Source organism: Hyalella azteca, unplaced genomic scaffold (assembly GCF_000764305.2).
Source record: "Hyalella azteca isolate HAZT.00-mixed unplaced genomic scaffold, Hazt_2.0.2 contig7576, whole genome shotgun sequence".
Lineage (NCBI taxonomy): Eukaryota > Metazoa > Arthropoda > Malacostraca > Amphipoda > Hyalellidae > Hyalella > Hyalella azteca.
In genome coordinates this window covers 73,421-92,916 of record NW_025937698.1, presented here as the reverse complement: position 1 = coordinate 92,916, position 19,496 = coordinate 73,421, and the positions used below count along the sequence as shown (strand labels likewise).

The window sequence follows — 19,496 nt, the reverse complement described above, 5'->3', positions numbered from 1 at the left end:
GGCCGTAAATTTGTCCGAGCCGTCTTGAATTTCTAGTGCTGAAACAGCTAAAACTATAAAAAAATGTTGGTTTACTAAATAGGGTTCTATATTTGTGAAATATACATTTATGTTTCAACTTTCTCTTTTAAAATTTCAGCATACTCAATATCAGGGAAGAGGCGTTTGGTTTTTTAACAGGACATGGGCCTATTTCTTCAGTGCCGACACTTCTATTCTATTCTATATGTGTCTGTCGGAGGAGGGGGGGGGGCGCTGGAAATTCACTGCATGGGGACTAGGGGAGCCGAACAGGGCGCCAGCCTGTAAAGTTTGGGAACCACTGATGTAGCGCATCACGGGTGCAGTAGAAGTAGATCATGGCTGCAGAGAACCATGCATGCTGCGTTTCATTGATGCAGCGTATTATGAATGCGATGTTGACGAATGTAGTGTATTGCGGATGCTGCGGATAATGAACGCAGCGTACCATAAGTAAGTAGCTTGCAGGACCACGCAGGCAAGTATTGTACGAGCTTAGCCTTAGTACATCACGGTTGACGTAATATATGTACAATGTCACATGCTTCCGTCATCACCGGTGTTGAACTGGATGAGCGCGGGAAAAACGAGGGGTCACGCAGTCCAAACCACCGCTCGGATGCTTAAGGTCAGAATTCGTCTCGTCCCGCAATTTCATATCGCAGCGCGCTAACCAAAATATAAAACGAACAAAATAAATTCTGATGACACGCAGCAACGTAATAGAATAGAAGTGTCAGCACTAAAGAAAATTGCCCATGGCCTGTTGCCGATTCGTGTACCTACTTCTCGTGTTTTGCTTTTCGTTTTTTTTTTAAATATTGAGAATAACGAACGAAGTTTTTTTTACTTAGGACCCAATTAGTTCAGAGTTTCAGATTTTATGCTTGAAGAATTTGCTATAAATTAGCATTTAGCGTGCTAATTATGAAAAATGAATAGACAAAAAAATCTGACGACCCTCGCAGCAGCGCATTTAGTTCGATATAAGTAAGAGTATCCACAGAGTCTCCCGTTCCCGTTGAACCTATCGAATTAAGGGAATTGGAAAGATGTTGTATAATTACAAATCCACGATCATTTAGGGTAAACCTTTATCACTTCAGCGCTGTTTTCCTTGGTGAGTGGTGACAGCACGCGTTTGATTGTACTACAATGCGCGTTCTTTGGTAGTGGTAGGTAGTGTGAGGCAAGACACATACCAGTCTGTGATTCGTGATGGCGCAAGAAACCGTGACAACTTTAATGGTGCTTGGCCTTACTGCACAAAAGGCAGAAGAAACGAAAAAAAATGAACAACTTACATCAGTACTTCTATCTATCGTTAATCAAGTAGGTAAACAAATAAGTAGCAAATAAGCACTTTGATTATAATAATAGCTATCTAATTATTCTAATAATCTAGGTATCTGATCTTAGTGCCAAAAGAAAACATTTTTATTGCCCATGCTCAAGTTTTTTGTTCATTGTTGAGAAAGTACCTTAACTTGAGTCCTCTAACTTCTAAGTAAACTAAAATAAGACTATTATTATTAAATATCTTGGATACCACTACCAGCATTATCATACCTTGATACCTACATAATAAATTGGTTAAAATATTGAGACTGAGTAGGCCTAGGCTAGCAGCCTAGCTCAGTAGGTAGATGAGGAAATTACATAATAATGGACTGATTCTGAAAATCTCTACTTTGCTACTATTCAGATTTTCAGAACTATTATTTGTTGGGACTTGGCCACTTGGGTTTGATAACCACAGAATGGCTACAAATCTGTTGTCCACTATGCAGAGGGTGGATGCAGTGTCGCCAATATATGGATTTTTAAGCCCAAAGCGTCGCCGGCCATTTTAGAGATGCGTCGCCGGGTAATTTTTAATGAAAAGCCATTTACGCTGAGTAATGACAAACTATTTACAAGCCACAAACTTATTTCAAAGGTTGCAGTCACGTGTTACCCCACATAACTAATTTTACCCTAAAAACAGTCCGATTGCACAGCAAGTGTCAACTGAACATGTAATCAAGCAGTCTGACCACTGTGACCAGTGACCACTCTAATGTGACTGAAACTACGCAATAAAAAAACGTTGTTTACATTTTTTGCGGGAACTCATCGCAACTGATTTCCGGACAAGCTTCGCTGCATCGTAATCCATCCAACGTACCGGAAACCTTACTTTTTTTCTAAATAGTTGGCCGAAGACTGATAAATATATTAAGTGCAAGAATTTCAATCTAAATGTGTCGACAAGATCTTCTGAAGGCAAAAATTTGGCTACTGAAGCGTCGCCAAAGATCTTGCTATATTCATCCACTCTCTGCATAGTGGTCTGTTGTGAACTTGTGATAATATTAAAAATCTTTGGATCAGTTTTGTTTATTTAATATACGTATATACCTATTACCTAGTAGGGTAAAGTGTAAACACACCATATTCCGAATTTCCGACACATTAAGGACGTAGGGTAAACGTGGTATATTCCGACACATTAAGGACGCATCGAGAAATGAAAAACTATAAAAAAAAACGTATGCATTACGTAAGTTCTGTTGCCTTCACGTNCCCCCAATGGTGCACTTTCATTGACAATTAGATTGGAGGTAATTCATAGATAGAGAATCTTGGGTTTCTAAAAATGGCATGAAAGTTATAGTCATGACAATTGACAAGAATGGTAGATATATTCCTTGCCTGAGCCCTGAGCTACAGGAACTGGTGAATTTGAGACTGAGTGTGAATCTTGCAGTTCCAAAATGGTATGAAAGCTCTAGTTACAGTTCAAGGATCCTATATGTATAATAGGTACTAGTTAATTATAATGGATATATACCATCATTGTTGTCTATAGATATTGAATGTAACTTTTCAATTTAATTCGTGAATGCTTCTGATCTGATAAAAAGGTTACAGTGGAAGGTTGTTGGCAATGCACAATGGCATGTCCATCCATGGATATGGGAATATCATACCAATAATACCTATGGTAATATCATATCGATAAAGGAAAAACAAGTAAAAATCACAACAAATTTCACTTATTCTACATTTACACCATCTACAAAAGAAGAGGACTTCAGAGTACTGTTAGTAATGGATGAATACACTCTGCATTGTTTTAATATTTTAAAATGTTTTGTTCAAAAAAATTCATGTTCATTTTTAAAATTGTCATTTTTCAAACATTTTAAATTTGAGTTTTATTTGAAATGTGTCTAATAACCCCATTCCCAGGGGTAATTAGGGATGCTTTCATTTTGCGCCAAGCACCTTGCAAATAGCATATACATTTTTTGAGAGATGCTATGCAATAGCCCTTGCAAAGGTTTTCAAAATTAGCCCAAACTCTTTTATGAAATGTTTCATGGTACAAAGTTATCAACAAAAAACGCCCAAAATTGTCCCTTATTATCCCGTTTGGCGGTACTTATTTTATACTTTATCGGTGTATAACATTTAATTTTTTGTTGTGCAGGCAGTTGAAGAGTGCAATGGAGCACAGAACATTGACAGAGATGTGGGAAAACTGTTGTACATTTTGGCAACAAAACTACCCAAGCAGTTCCATTGTCACCTGCCCCTGTTGACTACATATGTCACCTCCAGGAAGATTGATCAGGAGGCTAAGCTGTTGGCTGCCATCAAATTTGTTCAAGTAAGCCTTTAAGTGCATAATCTAGTCAATTGTTGTTCCCTATTGCATTGTAAGTGCTCCTTCAGATCAATAGGTTCCAAAGTCATTCTATACAAGCCTCCAGAGCTTGTTGTAACACTTTTATATCACTCAATAGACATAATATGTAATAATAGATAATGGAATTATCAAGTATCTGTGTATGTAATACTTTTATTTGGTCCTCTGTCATATCAGCTCTAAATAGAAGCCATAGGAATACATCATGCACATTTATTTTCTTTTTACTAAATAAAATAAGATTGTACAGATAAAAACTGATGGATCAGAGGGAGAATAGAATCTGATGGAAAATAGGAGCTCAAAGTCTGAGAAGAACGAGAGCTTAGGGTCGAAAATGCTATTACATGAAATAGCTTATGACGATTTAAATTTGCCTTGAACTATTCTTGTCCAAGTGGCATGTAGTGCTCTAAATGTAATTCTGTTTTAAGCATTTGACAGTTGCAACATTGCTCAGCCTACTTAGGAAAGTTGGTAAAATTATTCACTGAAAAAATGTATCGTCAAGATGTCCATAATTCTTGACAAGACATTTTTCACCTGTGTATATATTTAATTCCTGGAAATTTTAGTGTATTAGGACTGTCAAGTTGTATTTGTACCATAGCTCTCTTTTTATTCTCATCATTATATTAACTTTTAAACCACTGACTAGTAAGTTCTTGAATATTTTGGTGCTTTAAATTCTGATATTTCAACAAAAAATAAAAATGGAACAGCACTTCCTAATTGTCTACAAATATTTTCTAATGGTTGATGTTCTTACACTCCTCAGAATTGTATAGGTAGTACAGTTGATGCTGCTGCTTTGGAAGCCTCATGTGGTATTGGGGTTACTGTCACTCAGGACCAAATAGAGGCTGGCGTCAGCTCCATTCTTCTATCTAGAAAGCCTCAAATTCTTGACCAAAGGTGCGGTTACAACTCTCAATATAAATACTACAAGATCTACTACTACTACCGTTCTACTAAAAGATCAACTACTTACTACTTTCAAGTTCACACTATTAAACATCATATATACCGGGGTTGGACAAAATAAAGGAAATGCCTAACATTTTGGTATTGTAATTTTTGAACATGTTATAAACAATAACATGACATTTTTATTGTTTATTGTTATATGATGGTTTATCCTTGCACAGATATTTTTAGCAAATTTTTGTGTCTATAACCTATGAATGTAAACCTCTCTGACATTCAAAGAGGCCAAATTGTATGTGCCATATGGCAGATGCTAGTGTGACAGAAACTTCCCTAATGCCTGATGTTTCTAGAGGTGCTGTCTCAAAAGTAATGACTGCTTTTGAAAGAGAAAGAAAAACGTCTTCAGCAAAGCACAGGTCTTGCTGAAAGTTGAGTTGTCTGAGAGAGACCATCGGTACATAAATTGAATTGTGAGGGACGATCAAAATACCACGGCTGTTAAAACTACTGCAGACCTCAATGGACACCTACAGAACCCAGTTTCCATAAAGACTGTCTGCCGAGAGCTATACAAATCTGGATTCTATGCAAGAGCTGCAATTAGAAAACCTCTGCTTTCAAATACTAATATTTCAAAGCGTTTAGAGTGGTGTAAACACCTCCAGAACTGGTCCCGTGAGCAGTGGAAAATGTGATTTTTTCTGTCAAGTCATTCATTACCTTATTTCCAACCTCTGGCTGAGAGTACGTTTGAAAACGGACATTCAAGTCATTTGACCCCGATTTCCTCCTCCCAACTGTAAAACATGGCGGGGATCTGTGATGATCTAGGGTGCTATTTCTTGGAAATTTGGCGGACAAATGATTTCTCTTCATAGAAAAATCAACAGCCGGGACTATTCAGGAATTTTGGGGGACAAAGTTCATCCAATGGTTCCAACAGTAGCACTGTTTCCAGAGGGAAACTCCATCTTTCACGATGATAACGCCCCGGTCCATATGGCTGAAATTGTTAAAAAATGGCGCGAGGAACATTCTAATGAAGTTGAGCATCTCATTTGGCCTCCACAATCACCAGAACTGAATATTGTCAACATTTATGGAGATTTTTGAGATGCAAGTCAAAAGTTGATTGAAAACAATCCACAATTTGTATGTATCAATACCTTGTAGATTTGAGGCTGTAATTGCCCCAAAGGCAATATACATATTGAATATATTTTGTGGATTTCTCAGGTGTTTTCCTCATTTTGTCCAACCCCTGCATTCATAACTGCCACATAAATTCTTCATCAAGTAACATTAATAATTTGAACTTTTATTAGAAACTGGTTATGGGTCAATCCCCAAATTTCTTGATGTAGACAAATTTGCTTTTTCCCTCTGCTATAAATAACCACATTATAGACTGATACCTCATTGTTTCAAATTTTTATTTCACCAAGGTTGAGAGGTTTTTATTTTATTCCAGAGGTCGGGTATTTCTATTTATTTATGATTGTGTATTTAACAGGAAAATAAATATGAAAATTGAATGAGAGGTTTTTATGAAGATGTAGAATATTAATTTTCTAATTAAAAAATCCTTAAGTTGAGAAAGTAATTAAACTTCATACATAGCAGGCAGGTAGGTACTCAGATAGTCCCATTTAATGAAAATAAAATTATACCATCAATGCTTTGGTCAAGAACTTGTCGTTTTTGTGCTGAGTTGTTTGCTGTTGGCAATTCCTGAGAAAAATCAATGATTTCATGAAGTGTCAATTGCAATATGTACTTTATCTTATCTTATTTTAAAAGTGAACTCAACCTTAATTTTTTTATTAAATAAATATTAAAATAGAATAATTTTCTTTTAATATTCTATTTAACACTCTGATGTTTTTTATCAACAAACAGGACACATATATTTTAATTATTATAGATGAGAATACTACTCTAATGTTTTGCAGATACAAATTCAACTTTGGTGCATTAATGGCTGAGGCTCGCTCTACGCTGCTGTGGGCTGACAGCAAAAAGATCAAGGAAGAATTTGATCTGCAGGTCAGTCCTGCTTATTCTTGCTCGTTTCAGTTGTTGGCTTACTTCTCAGAAGCGATTAAAGTTATTTATAAATTTGAGTTAAGGAGTTAATGTTAACTCTTGATTCTAATACCAAGAATACATACACCTTGAATATTTCCACATGATGGATTTAATACAATTATAAATGCAGTCTTGACCATTTAAATCTCTTTAAACTGGTCCTCAAATCCAGAACTGAAATTGGTCTGTTTGTCCCAAGATATTTTCGCCATATTTGGTTAGAGAAATTTCAGTATATTCCAAATAATAGATTTCCTGTTGTCTTCAGAGAACTGGGTTGGTAATCTTTGACCTGACCATATTCAGAAGACCTCGTAATACACAATCTCCAGTCGAAAATTAAAGTTTATCCCTAGTGCTTTTCACTTGCTGTATTGAGGAGTTGACTTGTTGTCAAGAATGACTCCAAGAGAAAGCAATAGGCCATGCTATCCCGTATTGGTCGCGAGATCCGCTTCACGCTGTCGTTACAACTCGCCATTTATCCGGAATTATCACCTGGCACTCTGCTATATTTATTAGTACTTATTAAGGCAAATAAACTGATCCATGGAACTCATGACAGCTCGACTCCGTGCAGATCCTAACAGTGCTGGGCCCCAAATCAGAAGAAGATCTGTAGGCCATGCTATCACCTGACATGCTGCTATATTTATATTAATATCAATGCATATAAACTGATCCATGGAACTCATGAGAGCTTGACTCCGTTCAGATCCTAACAATGCTGGGCCCCAAATCAGAAGAAGATCTGGCTAAGTCAGTCAAGGCGAGCAAGGCTGCTGACAAAACCAAACTCTCCTCCAAGGAAGCTTCAATAACTGCCAACGATGGCAATGCAGCTCTTCAGAATGGTGATACGAGTAAGAACTGCGGTTGAATAAGTCTTCTTGTTGAATATTTTTGTTGATTCAACAAATCAACTCTGACAATTGTTCTTTATCCTATGCTCTATGTAGCTGTAGCTCCAGCACAGAGCTTGTGCATGTTTCCAGGAGTTCAGAAGTTTTCATTTATTCAATTATTATTAATTCAGGAAATTGTTTGATCAAAACTTCCTTGGCTGTATGCTTTGCGATTTTAAAATTGTAATTATCAGCAGTTAAAATTGACTAAAATACACTTGAATTGATGCATATCATGCAATATCTTTTGTTGTGATGATAACGAAAAGGTAAATGAATTATAATCCACACATAACTTCATAACATCTCTCTTACCTGCTCCATCTTTCTATAATATATTTAGATTTGCTTTGACGTTTCACCTGAAGTACTTACCAGGTTTTCATGACTTCTTCTTTGTCTCCAGCTCTAAACCACAAGCAAGCTTGCAATTCAAGATGTTTTGTTTCTGTTTGGGAAAGGTGCTAATTCAACTCCTATATTATGACCAATTCGAAAATTTCTTGTTAGTGAGAAATGTAGCGATTGAGTCGATGTTCTTGTGTCAATTAACCTCTTTGTTATCTTTATTTTATGTTAAGTATTTTATAGATTTCCTAAAACTATTACGGTTTTGTGTAGAATAATTTTAAATTTATTTCAATTCTGAATCAAGAGGGGTATCGGTCAACGAATAACTTAGCTTGCAGCATCTCGCTTATGTGCACTAATTTATTTATTTTTTATTTATTTTTTTTTTTTTGCTTTATAATTGCTGCCAATTTCGTCAGTGGAGATTTTAGAGACAAATATCAAATTTATTATGATTTTTTCTGAATAATACATCTCGTGATGGGCTTTTCCATAGTAACAACTATGGTTTACTAGCGTTCTGAATCATTCACCTTTGCTTATGCAATTTATGTAATTTGACAAACGTCTATATATATGTTAATATTTGCGAGTAAATATATCTACAGGGGCTGTTGGGGGTGGGTATCCATGATACTTATAAACCGTCTCGGGATATTACCTCGATCTGAAATTTATCCGTTAAAGGAAGAATGGCATTGCATCAAAAAACTTGGAGGTCTGGGTTGTATCGTAAAAATGAAATTTGATCTCTAAATTGGCATTTAGGAATTAATTTTTAAATCCGTAATATAGTTATTGCATACTTTTGTTTAAACGAGAATCAAAAGAAAATTTCATGTTCTAAGTAAAATATTGGTTTGAAAGGATCTTTCTTTAATTGACATATATTAGCTGTATTATTATTGCCGCGATTCAATATGGTTGGAAGGATTACCGATTCCGGGCAACGTCGGACTAGCGTTCAGAGTTTGATATTTTGGTAGAATCTTGGTCAATTTTTTGGTGTGTTCACCATATCTAGGGCACTGATTTAAGGCGTGATGAACTCTTACTGATATGGAAAATATGTGCCAATTGCAGCCACGTGCGGCCTGAGTATATTGGAGCTTCTGCGCAATGCTCCATTCCACAAGCCAGGAGAGAACCACAAGAGTGAAGGCTACGTCATCACGCCCAACACAAAAGACCTCCTACAACAACACCTCAAGATTACCGCTGGCAAGGTAAGCCACACTTTTACTCTTCAACATTATAGTTATAACTTTTCTTGCCTGTTGCTGCATGTGGTGCCATTCGATATGACTTGAAATGTTTCTGCACGAATATTTCTGGGGGTTTCGGAAAACCAGACTAAAGGTAGTACCGGTCAAGTAGAGCTCTGTTGATTTGTTGTTTGATCTTGTCATTAAAATCCAGAATATTTGAGGTAGATACAGATATGCGGGAGTCAAAACAACATGCTTGAAATATGACAAATATGACAAATATGCACATGCATCAATTTTTCATGTGCGAATGCTTCTTTGCCGTAGGTTCTTAATAAATGTGTGTGTTTCTTGATTACGAACAACACATTTATGTTTATAACATTCAAATATTTATTTGATGCGGCATGTATGAATGTTCATGAGCGTTTATATCATAGCCTGAGAATAACCAGTAATTTACAAGTGCATGATGTTGACTGGGTAACTCAAAACTGATGCACGCAGCAAGACGTTAACAATTGTCTAAACATTAATAATAGTTACGCTGAGCAGGTGCGTACCAGGTTCCCTCCTGAGCCCAACGGCATCCTGCACATCGGCCATGCCAAAGCCATCAACATCAATTTTGGGTACGCCGCTGCGCACGGCGGCACCTGCTTCCTCCGATACGACGACACCAACCCTGAGAAGGAGGAGGAGAAATTCTTTGTTGGCATCCGTGATATGGTCGAGTGGCTGGGTGAGTTGTGATGCTGTTTTTTCTGCAATAACATGCATCAAACACCGTGATATGGTCGAGTGGCTGGGTGAGTTGTGATGCTGTTTTTTCTGCAATAACATGGATCAAACACCGTGATATGGTCGAGTGGCTGGGTGAGTTGTGATATGCTGTTTTTTGTGCAATAACATGCATCAAACAGTGACTTACCTAGGCACCAAATAAAGCCGTCGTACGAGTATTAAAGCGATATTTAGACGGGTATATTTATGTTCAAATATTCAAAGTCTTTTAGGTTCTCTGAATCGAGCGCCGAAATTCGTCGAGCTCCTCAACAGACTGTAACATTTATTTGTGCACATCATTAAACTGTATAAAATTATTCATACCAATTTCATACACACAGGACACAAGAATTTCATCACTTACAAATAAAGTATGTTTATTCTGTTTCCAAAAGGACAAAATGTAATCTGTATACTTGGAAAACAGTATTTTCCCTTCGATTTAACTCGTAATGATTTATAAGACAAAACCGATACTTGCTGATTAAAGTTTGTCAAGCAGAGCAACATAAAGATCTGCAGAGCACACCTCAAAGCAAGGCTATCAAACTTTATTACAATTCATCATTATTGTTTCAATCATTACGTGGCTTAATTGATAATTACTTATAAATTTTGAGTAATTATCAATTAAAATTGTCAATTTTATAAAAAAAATAATTCCAATTTTATATTGAGTCTATGTTATAATTATGGATAAATATATAACCGTTGTAATGCAGGTTTGCCATTGGTTCAAGGCACCAACGCATGTCCTGGGCAGATATTGAAAATGAGAAGCAAGCAATTGAAATCATTGTCTTTATTTGATTTAAGACAATAATTAGTTCTGATTATGAGATATGCCTTTGATGTTTTCGAAAAAATTCTTGATATCTAAAGTGCCATTGCTTTTTCCAGTGATGTTTAATAGAGATATTTGTGACAGGTTACACGCCGAGCGCCATCACTCACTCATCGGACTACTTCGACCAGCTGTACACGTGGGCTGTAGAGCTCATTGAGCGCGGCCTGGCTTACGTGTGTCACCAGAGACCTGAGGAAGTCCGAGGCAGAGATCCTCCGCCTTCGCCTTGGCGCAACCGACCCAAGCACGAGTCTATCAAGCTCTTCCAGGTGCGCTAATTATAATTGATTTCCAATCAAGCTCTTCCAGGTGCGCTAATTATAATTGATTTCCAATCAAGCTCTTCCAGGTGCGCTAATTATAATTAACTTCCAATCAAGCTCTTCCAGGTGCGCTAATTATAATTAACTTCCAATCAAGCTCTTCCAGGTGCGCTAATTATAATTAATTTCCAATCAAGCTCTTCCAGGTGCGCTAATTATAATTAACTTCCAATCAAGCTCTTCCAGGTGCGCTAATTATAATTAACTTCCAATCAAGCTCTTCCAGGTGCGCTAATTATAATTAATTTCCAATTAAGCTCTTCCAGGTGCGCCAATTATAATTAATTTCCAATTAAGCTCTTCCAGGTGCGCTAATTACCTATAATTGATTTCCAATCAAGCTCTTCCAAGTGATCTAATCAATCAAGCTTTTCCAATTGCGCTTAGTATAATTGATTTCCAGTATATCTCGCCAAATACTACTATAACTTGGTTGCATAACTCTTCAGCGAACTAAACACTAGTAAAATTATAGGTAGCAAATATTTACCTTAGCCAGGAAATTCTTTGACTAAATTTTATTTCTGCTAGGTGATGTTAATTTGAATAAGGTTTTTAATGGTTCATTAGGTTGCCGTAGTGTTAATCTAAACACTAACATTAGGATCTAAAACCTTACATTAAATCCAATCTATTTGATGCATTTGTACATCATTAATCTCTTGACCTGCTTCTGTAATGTGTTCTGGCTTGAAACAAATTCATATCAAGCTGGATGCGTTTAACACATGACACATCCGATTGTTCTAAGTTCTAATTCTTTTCAGGACATGAAGCATGGGAAGTTCGATGAAGGTGAGGCGACTCTGCGCTTGAAGCTCACTCTTGAAGAAGGTAAAGTGGATCCGGTGGCGTACAGAATCAAGTATGTGAGCCATCACAGGACCGGTGATGCCTGGTGTATATACCCTACATACGACTACACCCACTGCCTCTGCGACTCCATTGAGCACATCACGCACTCGCTCTGCACCAAAGAATTCCAGTCCAGGTGCATATTAGTCATACCATCACTTATCGGGAAAAATCTTTTCTTTAAAGTGTCTGCTGCATTTCATCTATATTACTGTGTCATCGGTAGAATTCGTTTACACAACTTTGTTGTAATTGCTGTTGTTGTTGTTGACCCTCCCCGCCTCGCTTCATGGCGCGAGGCGGGGCCTAGACCCAGTTCTGGGGCCAGCCAAGTCGGCCGCCCCAGCGAGCCAGCAGCCCTGCAGCGTTTACGGGGTCTGCCCAAAGGTCACCCACCGACAGGGATGTGGGCATTTCAGGGCAGGAGAAAAGATGAATGGTGTCGTGCGTGTTAGACAGACAGAGTGGGCAAAGTGGAGAAGGGTGTGTGGCAGGGTCTATTTTATTTAGATATGAGAGAAGTAGCGGTGATTTATTTGTGCGAAGTTGGGCAAGGTTCCTGCGTGCAGGTCTAGGTAGGTTTATTTCAGATGGGTGAATCTGTGGTGCAGGCATGTTTAAAATTTTATTGTGAGGGAGGGTTGCAAGATAGTTTTCTGTGATTGTAGTGTGGATTGTTTTGAGATTTTGTTTGATTGTGTCCTGTGAAGCTTGTGCAGACGGAGTATCTATGTTGGTGGTGAAACCTGTGTTGTGGAAAATGGTTTGTTTCATGAGACGGTGTGGGTGCGGCTGAAGGTTGAGGGTATGTAGTGGGTGGGTTGGGTTTTGTGCTTTCTGTCTGAGTTGTGAGGCGTGAAGTTTGAGGTGTTGTGTTAGGGGTAGGAGTTGGTTTCTTGGTGAAGGTGGTGGATGTTGGTGCCTGCGGTACAGCCTGTGGCTATCCTGAGTGCTGCATTCTGGACTGTTTGGAGTTTGTTCATTTGCGTGGGTGATATGATTGGTGACCAGGATGAGTTTGCGTATTCAAGGATTGGACGCGTGATTGTTTGAAATGTGGTTGTGAGTAGTTCTTTTTGTTTTCCCCATTGTGTGGCTGTAAGTGATTTGATTATTTTGATGGTATTATTGGCTTTGTCGTGAGTATTGCTAACGTGAGTTTGCTGTGAGAATTGCTGTTCTTCTCGGTTTTTGCTATTGGGTTAGATTGTCTGAATAAAACACTTGATTTGTATTATAGTAATTGATTGGTACTTTTTCTTGTGCATCCGTTTGGTGCCTAAGGCTTTTTTAGGCGAAATGCACCAAACTTATCTTATCGTTCCACGGCGATATACCAAGTGATGGTTGCAGTGAAAAACTGCTCACATTCAAAATTACTTGTCAACTGAACATTTTCTAGGCTAATATTGGACAAATAAACGTGATCCGTGTAAATTTCAGATTGAACGTCTAATTTGTGCATGGCTCTAGCTTTAAACTTTACCAGAAGACATTGATCCGTGATGCGATCCTTGGGACTGGTGCGATTTCCGTGCTCGGTTCCTTTCCCCCCATTCAACCTAATGTCACTCTAACAAACTTAGTTGTGACGACCAGTGAGTGGCTGTTGACTCGAGGCTGCTAGGCACCGCCTGACGACGCTATCTTTGTCGGCATTCTACACTGAGCTCCAAATTGGAGTAAAAAAAAACTCTTATTTTTCACCAATATTTCAAGACGCTCCTCGTCCCTCAATCACTATCACGAGCAGAGGAATAAAACGCAAAGAACTCGCACTGACACAGCGAGGCACACTTAATATTTTCTGAAAAATTTGCCTGCTAATTTCCGTGTTTCTCCTTTTATACCGTACACGTCAGTTAGTGTTAGTACATAATGGTCAGCATTTTTGTTCGTAATTTTAAAAATAGGATACACTCTGTATTCTCAACCCAGGAATAAAATGATGCTTTCTTTCCTTGTAAATGCCTAATATTAATTGTTTGTCTGTTAGTCCTTCTCAAACCCGCTCGTTGGCTTTGTTTTCAGACGTTCGTCGTACTACTGGCTGTGCAACGCGCTGAACATCTACTGTCCTGTACAGTGGGAGTACGGCCGCCTCAACATGCACCACACCGTCGTGTCCAAGAGGAAGATTGCAAAGCTTATTGAGCATGGCATCGTTAGAGGTCTGTGTGTCTGTTGGAAGATCGTAATAATTATCTATTCATTACTATAACAATTTATTGGTAATTATGTATTCATTTGCATTGTTCGTGATTGAATTTTTTGCAACTATGGGTTGAATTAGGTTGCTCTTAGGTTACTTTAACTCGTTTTTGCCTTAAAATTCATTATTCTAATATTTTTTAATGTTATTATAGCTTTGAAGACGTTCCTCTAATGAGTCTAATTAATTAATTTTTTACGAAAATTTACGCCGCAAATCAATGAAAACATGTTGAAAGCATTTCACTTATCCACCTCGATTATAATTGATTTTTAACACAGCTAACTTTTTGTGACATTTCATTTGCATTAACTATAATCGTGAATTGTTTCGCGTTGTATTTTGGCTCAGGTTCACCAAAATTGTTTTTCTCAGATTGGGACGATCCGCGGTTGTTCACGCTGACCGCCTTACGCCGACGTGGCTTCCCTGCCGAGGCCATAAACAAATTCTGCGCCTCCCTCGGCCTCACCGGCGCCCAGATCACCATCCATCCTGAAGCCCTGGAGGCCACCGTGCGCGATGTCCTCAACTCTTCTGCTCACAGGTAACTACGTTTGCTTTGCTAATGTTGCATTATGTCGGATTTTTCATAATGGTTAATAAATGAGAATTGCAGTAATTTGCCTGGTTGCATTTAGGGTTTTTTTCATTATAGTTAATGAATGAGAATGGCAGTAATCTGCCTGGTTGCATTTAGTCGTATTTTTCATAATGGTTATAATTTGCCTGGTTGCATTTAGGGTTTTTTTTCATTATAGTTAATGAATGAGAATGGCAGTAATCTGCCTGGTTTCATTTAGTCGGATTTTTCATTATGATTAATGACTGAGAATGGCAGTAATCTGCCTGGTTGCATTTAGTCGGATTTTCCATTATGGTTAATGATTGAGAATGGCAGTAATCTGCCTGGTTGCATTAAGTCGGATTTTTCATAATGGTTAATGAATGAGAATTCTTCTGTGTCAGTTGTATTTTGTATATTTGAATAAAATGATGTGTGAAAGGAATTTTGTCGGAACTGCCAAGAAGAACTCAAACTCGAATTGTTATTAAGAGCAACATAACGTTTATCAGTGGAAGCTATGATGCGGCATCCTGTACGATAGTCTATAGCCAGTAAATGATCATTTGTTTATCAATCTACCGCCTAAATTACGAAATCGTGAAGGAATAATTTTTGTCTCATTGTTTATGTGTTATTTGTGATGCAATAACATCACCATTTTTCAAATTTCAATGCCTCGTAAAATATATAAATAATATATCCCTCAGGGGGAACATTCGTCACCAGAAGTCAACAATCTACGTGTTATTCACAAAGAACATCAGGCAAACAGCTAATATATTAGATATTATATTTTATTGTGAAAATGATTGTTATAAATAGGGACGAATATATAAGCAGGTAACGAAAAAACTGTAGTGTACCAAGATTCAACGACTTGAAAAAACGTGCTGTCTTTTTTCATGTCATTAGTAAGTTCTGTTTGAAAGCTTCCTTTAATTTTACTTGTATTGACGTTTGCTGCCATGTACGACAACTGTGAAATGTTTTCTATAGCGGGCAACTGTCCTCTGGTCGCTAATGTCAAGTGTCAATATATCACATATAATTTAATATAACTTAAGAGTTATTTTTCCGGAGAGTTGTTGTTGTTTCTGTCGCCGACTTCACGCTCGCACGGGGGGGTGGTTCTGGTAGTGGCCGAGGGAGGGGCACCGGAAGAGGGGGGAGATGGGCGAAGGCAGGGAGGGTGGCCAGGAACGCCGCCGCCTCCACGGTACTGCCCCACAGTGAGGAGACACTGAGGGACGTGGGGAAGGAGTGACAGGCGAAGAGATGCTGGACGGACTGGAGGGGATCCCCACCCTCGGGGCAGGTGGCACTGGGGTAGGGTCCGACCCTAAAAGTAGGACGCCTGGGGACTACAGTAGCCCGAACGGAGCTGGGATAACGACGATTGATAGGGGCGAGGGAGCGAGGCCTCTTTTGATGCAATTGGTGGAGGTAGGGCCGCAAGAACAGCGTTGTTCTCGGCGGCCGCCACAATGCGGGAGGCGATCTCTCTGCGGAGTGAGCGCTTAGTCTCTCCATTGACGCCAGCGGGCATGATGCCGTTCGTCAGAAAGGGCAGCAAAATGTGGCCGAACCTCGACATAACGAAGGCTTTCATGGTATGGACTCCGAGGGAGCAGAGACAATATGGAGTGAAGTGTGGGTAGGCTGGAGGGTTCTGACGTGGAACTGAGCGCAAGCCAGATCCAGGCGAGTGGGTAGGGGAAGGACGCCAGTCTCATTGTGAAGATGGGCAATTGAGGCCATTTTGAGGCAGCCGGTGGCTAATCTCAAAGCTGAGTTGTGTGTGGATAGTTTAGAGGCTTGCTATTGCAGTGCGTGAGGCGACAGGGTATCAGATGGGGGCAGCGTAGTTGAGGATTGGGCGCGTGATTGTCCGGTAGGTGGCAATGATGTCCTCCTTGGAGAAACCCAGTTAGTGCCGGCAATTGTTTTTAAGATTCGTACGGAGAAAGAGCCCGTTGCTTCAGTGGCTATGGCTCCTCGTAAGGTGAAAACGTGTAATGGGTGTCCCAGGTGACGCCTAGGATTTTGGGACTTTTTTTAGGATTTGTGGCAATGCAGCTTGTGGCGGGAGAGTGAGAAACGGTTTTTGTAACTCTCGGAGTGTGACATGTAATTGACTGCCTGAACTAATAGAATGAACAAACCTAGGAGGATGATGGTGCTGGAGGCGATACGTGTGGAGCTGAGCGAGTTACCGGACGACGCTCCCTCCCTCATCACAGTACCTAACATCCCTGGTGACGATGCGGCGGGCAGCCATCAGGTCGCCTTCGCCTCTGTCATATACATCGACGCGTCCGACTTCAGGGAGGTCTGTTTTGCTAGTATTCTTAGATTGGCTTAAGAAACTAAATAACTTCGCATTGATTTGAAAGTTACGTGATCTTTTTTCTAGATATTATTTCAACCGTTTTAGTATCTGTCGCATTAATCATGATATTTTTGTTTTGAAGGCGGACGAGCGAGGATATCGTCGCCTGACGCCCACCCAGAGCGTGGGTTTGCGCCACAGCGGCTACGTGATCAGCGTGCAGGATGTGGTCAGGGAGGCAGGCAAGGTGGTGTGCATCAAAGCCTCCTGCGCCCAAGCTACCGCCAGCAACAAACCTAAGGCCTTCATCCACTGGGTTGCGCGACCTGCCCTCTGTGAAGTCAGGCTTTACGATAGACTGTGAGTTGATGAATTCAGCCCAGCGTTCCCCCAACTTTTTTGGTCGCGCCCTTACCATGAGAAAGTGGTTAGGTTTGCAAATCCATCTGCTGCCATTGACTTAGTAAAAAATGCCCATAGTAAATTTCAAGTCTTCCAAGCGACACTTCTCATCTTTCCGTTACCATTCAGCGTAGTGCATTCCACACTTTAGAAAGCACTGATTCACCCTTGCTTTACGCCATTATTGTTATTTGTTTCTGAAACCTGGTGAATAAAAACCATTCTAAAATGTGAGGTACCGTCTGTGAACTTTTGGTTGGGGTGGATTGTGGCACGAATATTTCCACTGTGATGCTAATAATTGAACACAAGTGTATGGACACATTACCCGTCACAATCTTATTTGAAGGCCTTGTAACGCGAGTTATTGTTGGTAGCTGAAGGGTTAAAACCTGGAAGATTAGAAGATTATCAATCATGTGTATTGAATCGACGCTTCGTGAAACGAATTTATCCTCAGTAGAATTTTCGTTCGACCTGCTATTTTAAGTTATATCATTAATTGTATCATGTACACTGACATCACCGATCTTCCGCCATAACGCCAGCCTAATCCCTTAACTAGCAATTACCTACATACAATGCATCACTTTATTGCTGCCTACTGATTCAAATCTATTCGATTTTATCAAATTTTCTGGTTTTGTTTGTCGTGTAGCTTTCAAGTGATGAAGGCTTTTGGCCGCGTGAAAATTATATTGAAGGGAGCTGCAAATGACACTTAGTTCTGACTGTAATCACAATTTAATGTGTTCACTTGAATGTTGTAGCTTCTAACAATGTATTGATTTCGATTCATACCAAATTCTGCACAGTTTAGTGGCTTCAAAAAATATGTAAATATTTCTTTTAACGATCGAAACAAATCGTCAGCTTAGTAAACTTGTGGGGTGCAGTCAGTTTGCAGTGTATTCTGAAAGGCTTCAAACAAGAAATTTTTCGTCATTAATTCTTGCCCCGTTTTTGTGCAGGTTCATCCACGAGTCACCGGAGGACCCTGCCGTGGTGCCAGAGGGATTCTTATCGGATATAAACCCGTCCTCCCTGACCGTTGTGTCTGACGCTATGGTTGATGGATCCCTCGTAGGCGCTGCTCCCTTCACATCTTATCAGTTCGAGAGAGTTGGCTTCTTCTCAGTTGACCCTGATTCCTCTGAAGAAAAGCTGGTCTTCAATAGAACTGTCGGTCTCAAAGAAGATAAAGGAAAAAATTGAAATTTTACCGTTCTAGCGAAGCAAAAACCTGTGTTGTCTTTGCGACTATTTATTGATTTAATAACAGCTTTGTTTCTTCTGTTTAGTTAGTTCCTTAATGGTAAATTTTTGTGGTCAATTTTACTTGCAGCAGGTCTTCAGCTTTATTACTTTACTTAATAGCATCGACTATAGAGTCGATGCTTGTTGAGATTTTCTTGTCTCTAATTTGACGTTCGTTCGAGAGCGTTTTATATGAGAATAAACAGTTGAGCGATAATGACTTTGATACTCTTGACTTAAATGCGTAATCCTGTGATTCAAAATATAGTTTTACTAAAGTATTTTACTCAGTGCTTCTTTTGACCTTTTATGGTTCGTTTAAATCCATTATATAATGGGCTAATTGTTCGTAGGTACGCATAGGTACAGCCACCGAGATTCGCACTCCACTCTTGGTCCGTAATTTTATCTATGATCTCATTTGCACTTTGATCTCGCGATATCTTAACCCTCTACCGCCTGACATGAGTAACCGGAGCAATATTGTCACAAGCCTACTTGAACTTCCCAAAAAAAGATACGTTCTAGTGAGCGCAAAATGACTTGCACTGATGGTTGCCTCCACGTACGACAACTTTAAAATGTTCTCTGTTGCGTACAAACGTCCTCAGGTTGATACACTTTATAGTTAAATTATAATTGAAATTGAAAGTTATGGAGGGTAACATACGGCGGTATGGTACGCGGTATATCTCTATAACTTGTCCTGTTTTGGGGGAC

General features: G+C 39.2%; 1 protein-coding gene across 2 annotated transcripts; it reads left to right on the top strand.

The window, feature by feature from the left end:
* The first annotated feature begins 826 nt into the window (after positions 1-826).
* On the top strand, positions 827-19,062 carry LOC108681561 (glutamine--tRNA ligase). 2 transcript variants are annotated; one of them, XM_018170605.2, is made up of 14 exons: positions 827-1,353; positions 3,497-3,676; positions 4,494-4,630; positions 6,598-6,691; positions 7,449-7,596; positions 9,073-9,215; positions 9,753-9,939; positions 10,912-11,099; positions 11,921-12,144; positions 14,040-14,179; positions 14,596-14,767; positions 16,955-17,117; positions 17,260-17,477; positions 18,491-19,062. In XM_018170605.2, exons 1-14 carry the CDS (start codon positions 1,240-1,242, stop codon positions 18,732-18,734), a joined length of 2,352 nt encoding a protein of 783 aa, XP_018026094.1. In that variant the 5' UTR covers positions 827-1,239; the 3' UTR covers positions 18,735-19,062. The 2 variants fall into 2 exon arrangements, with proteins under 2 accessions (XP_018026094.1, XP_018026096.1); XM_018170607.2 differs by lacking the exons at positions 827-1,353; positions 4,494-4,630 and having other exon boundaries at positions 3,545-3,676.
* Positions 19,063-19,496: the final 434 nt, after the last annotated feature.

What these genes read in the sequence shown, in the direction of transcription:
- LOC108681561 (XM_018170605.2), top strand. Translation starts at nt 1,240, where the DNA reads ATGGCGCAAGAAACCGTGACAACTTTAATGGTGCTTGGCCTTACTGCA. An exon ending in CTGCCATCAAATTTGTTCAA is followed by an intron (nt 3,677 to 4,493) that starts GTAAGCCTTTAA and finishes TACACTCCTCAG; the next exon opens with AATTGTATAGGTAGTACAGT. An exon ending in ACCAAAGAATTCCAGTCCAG is followed by an intron (nt 12,145 to 14,039) that starts GTGCATATTAGT and finishes CTTTGTTTTCAG; the next exon opens with ACGTTCGTCGTACTACTGGC.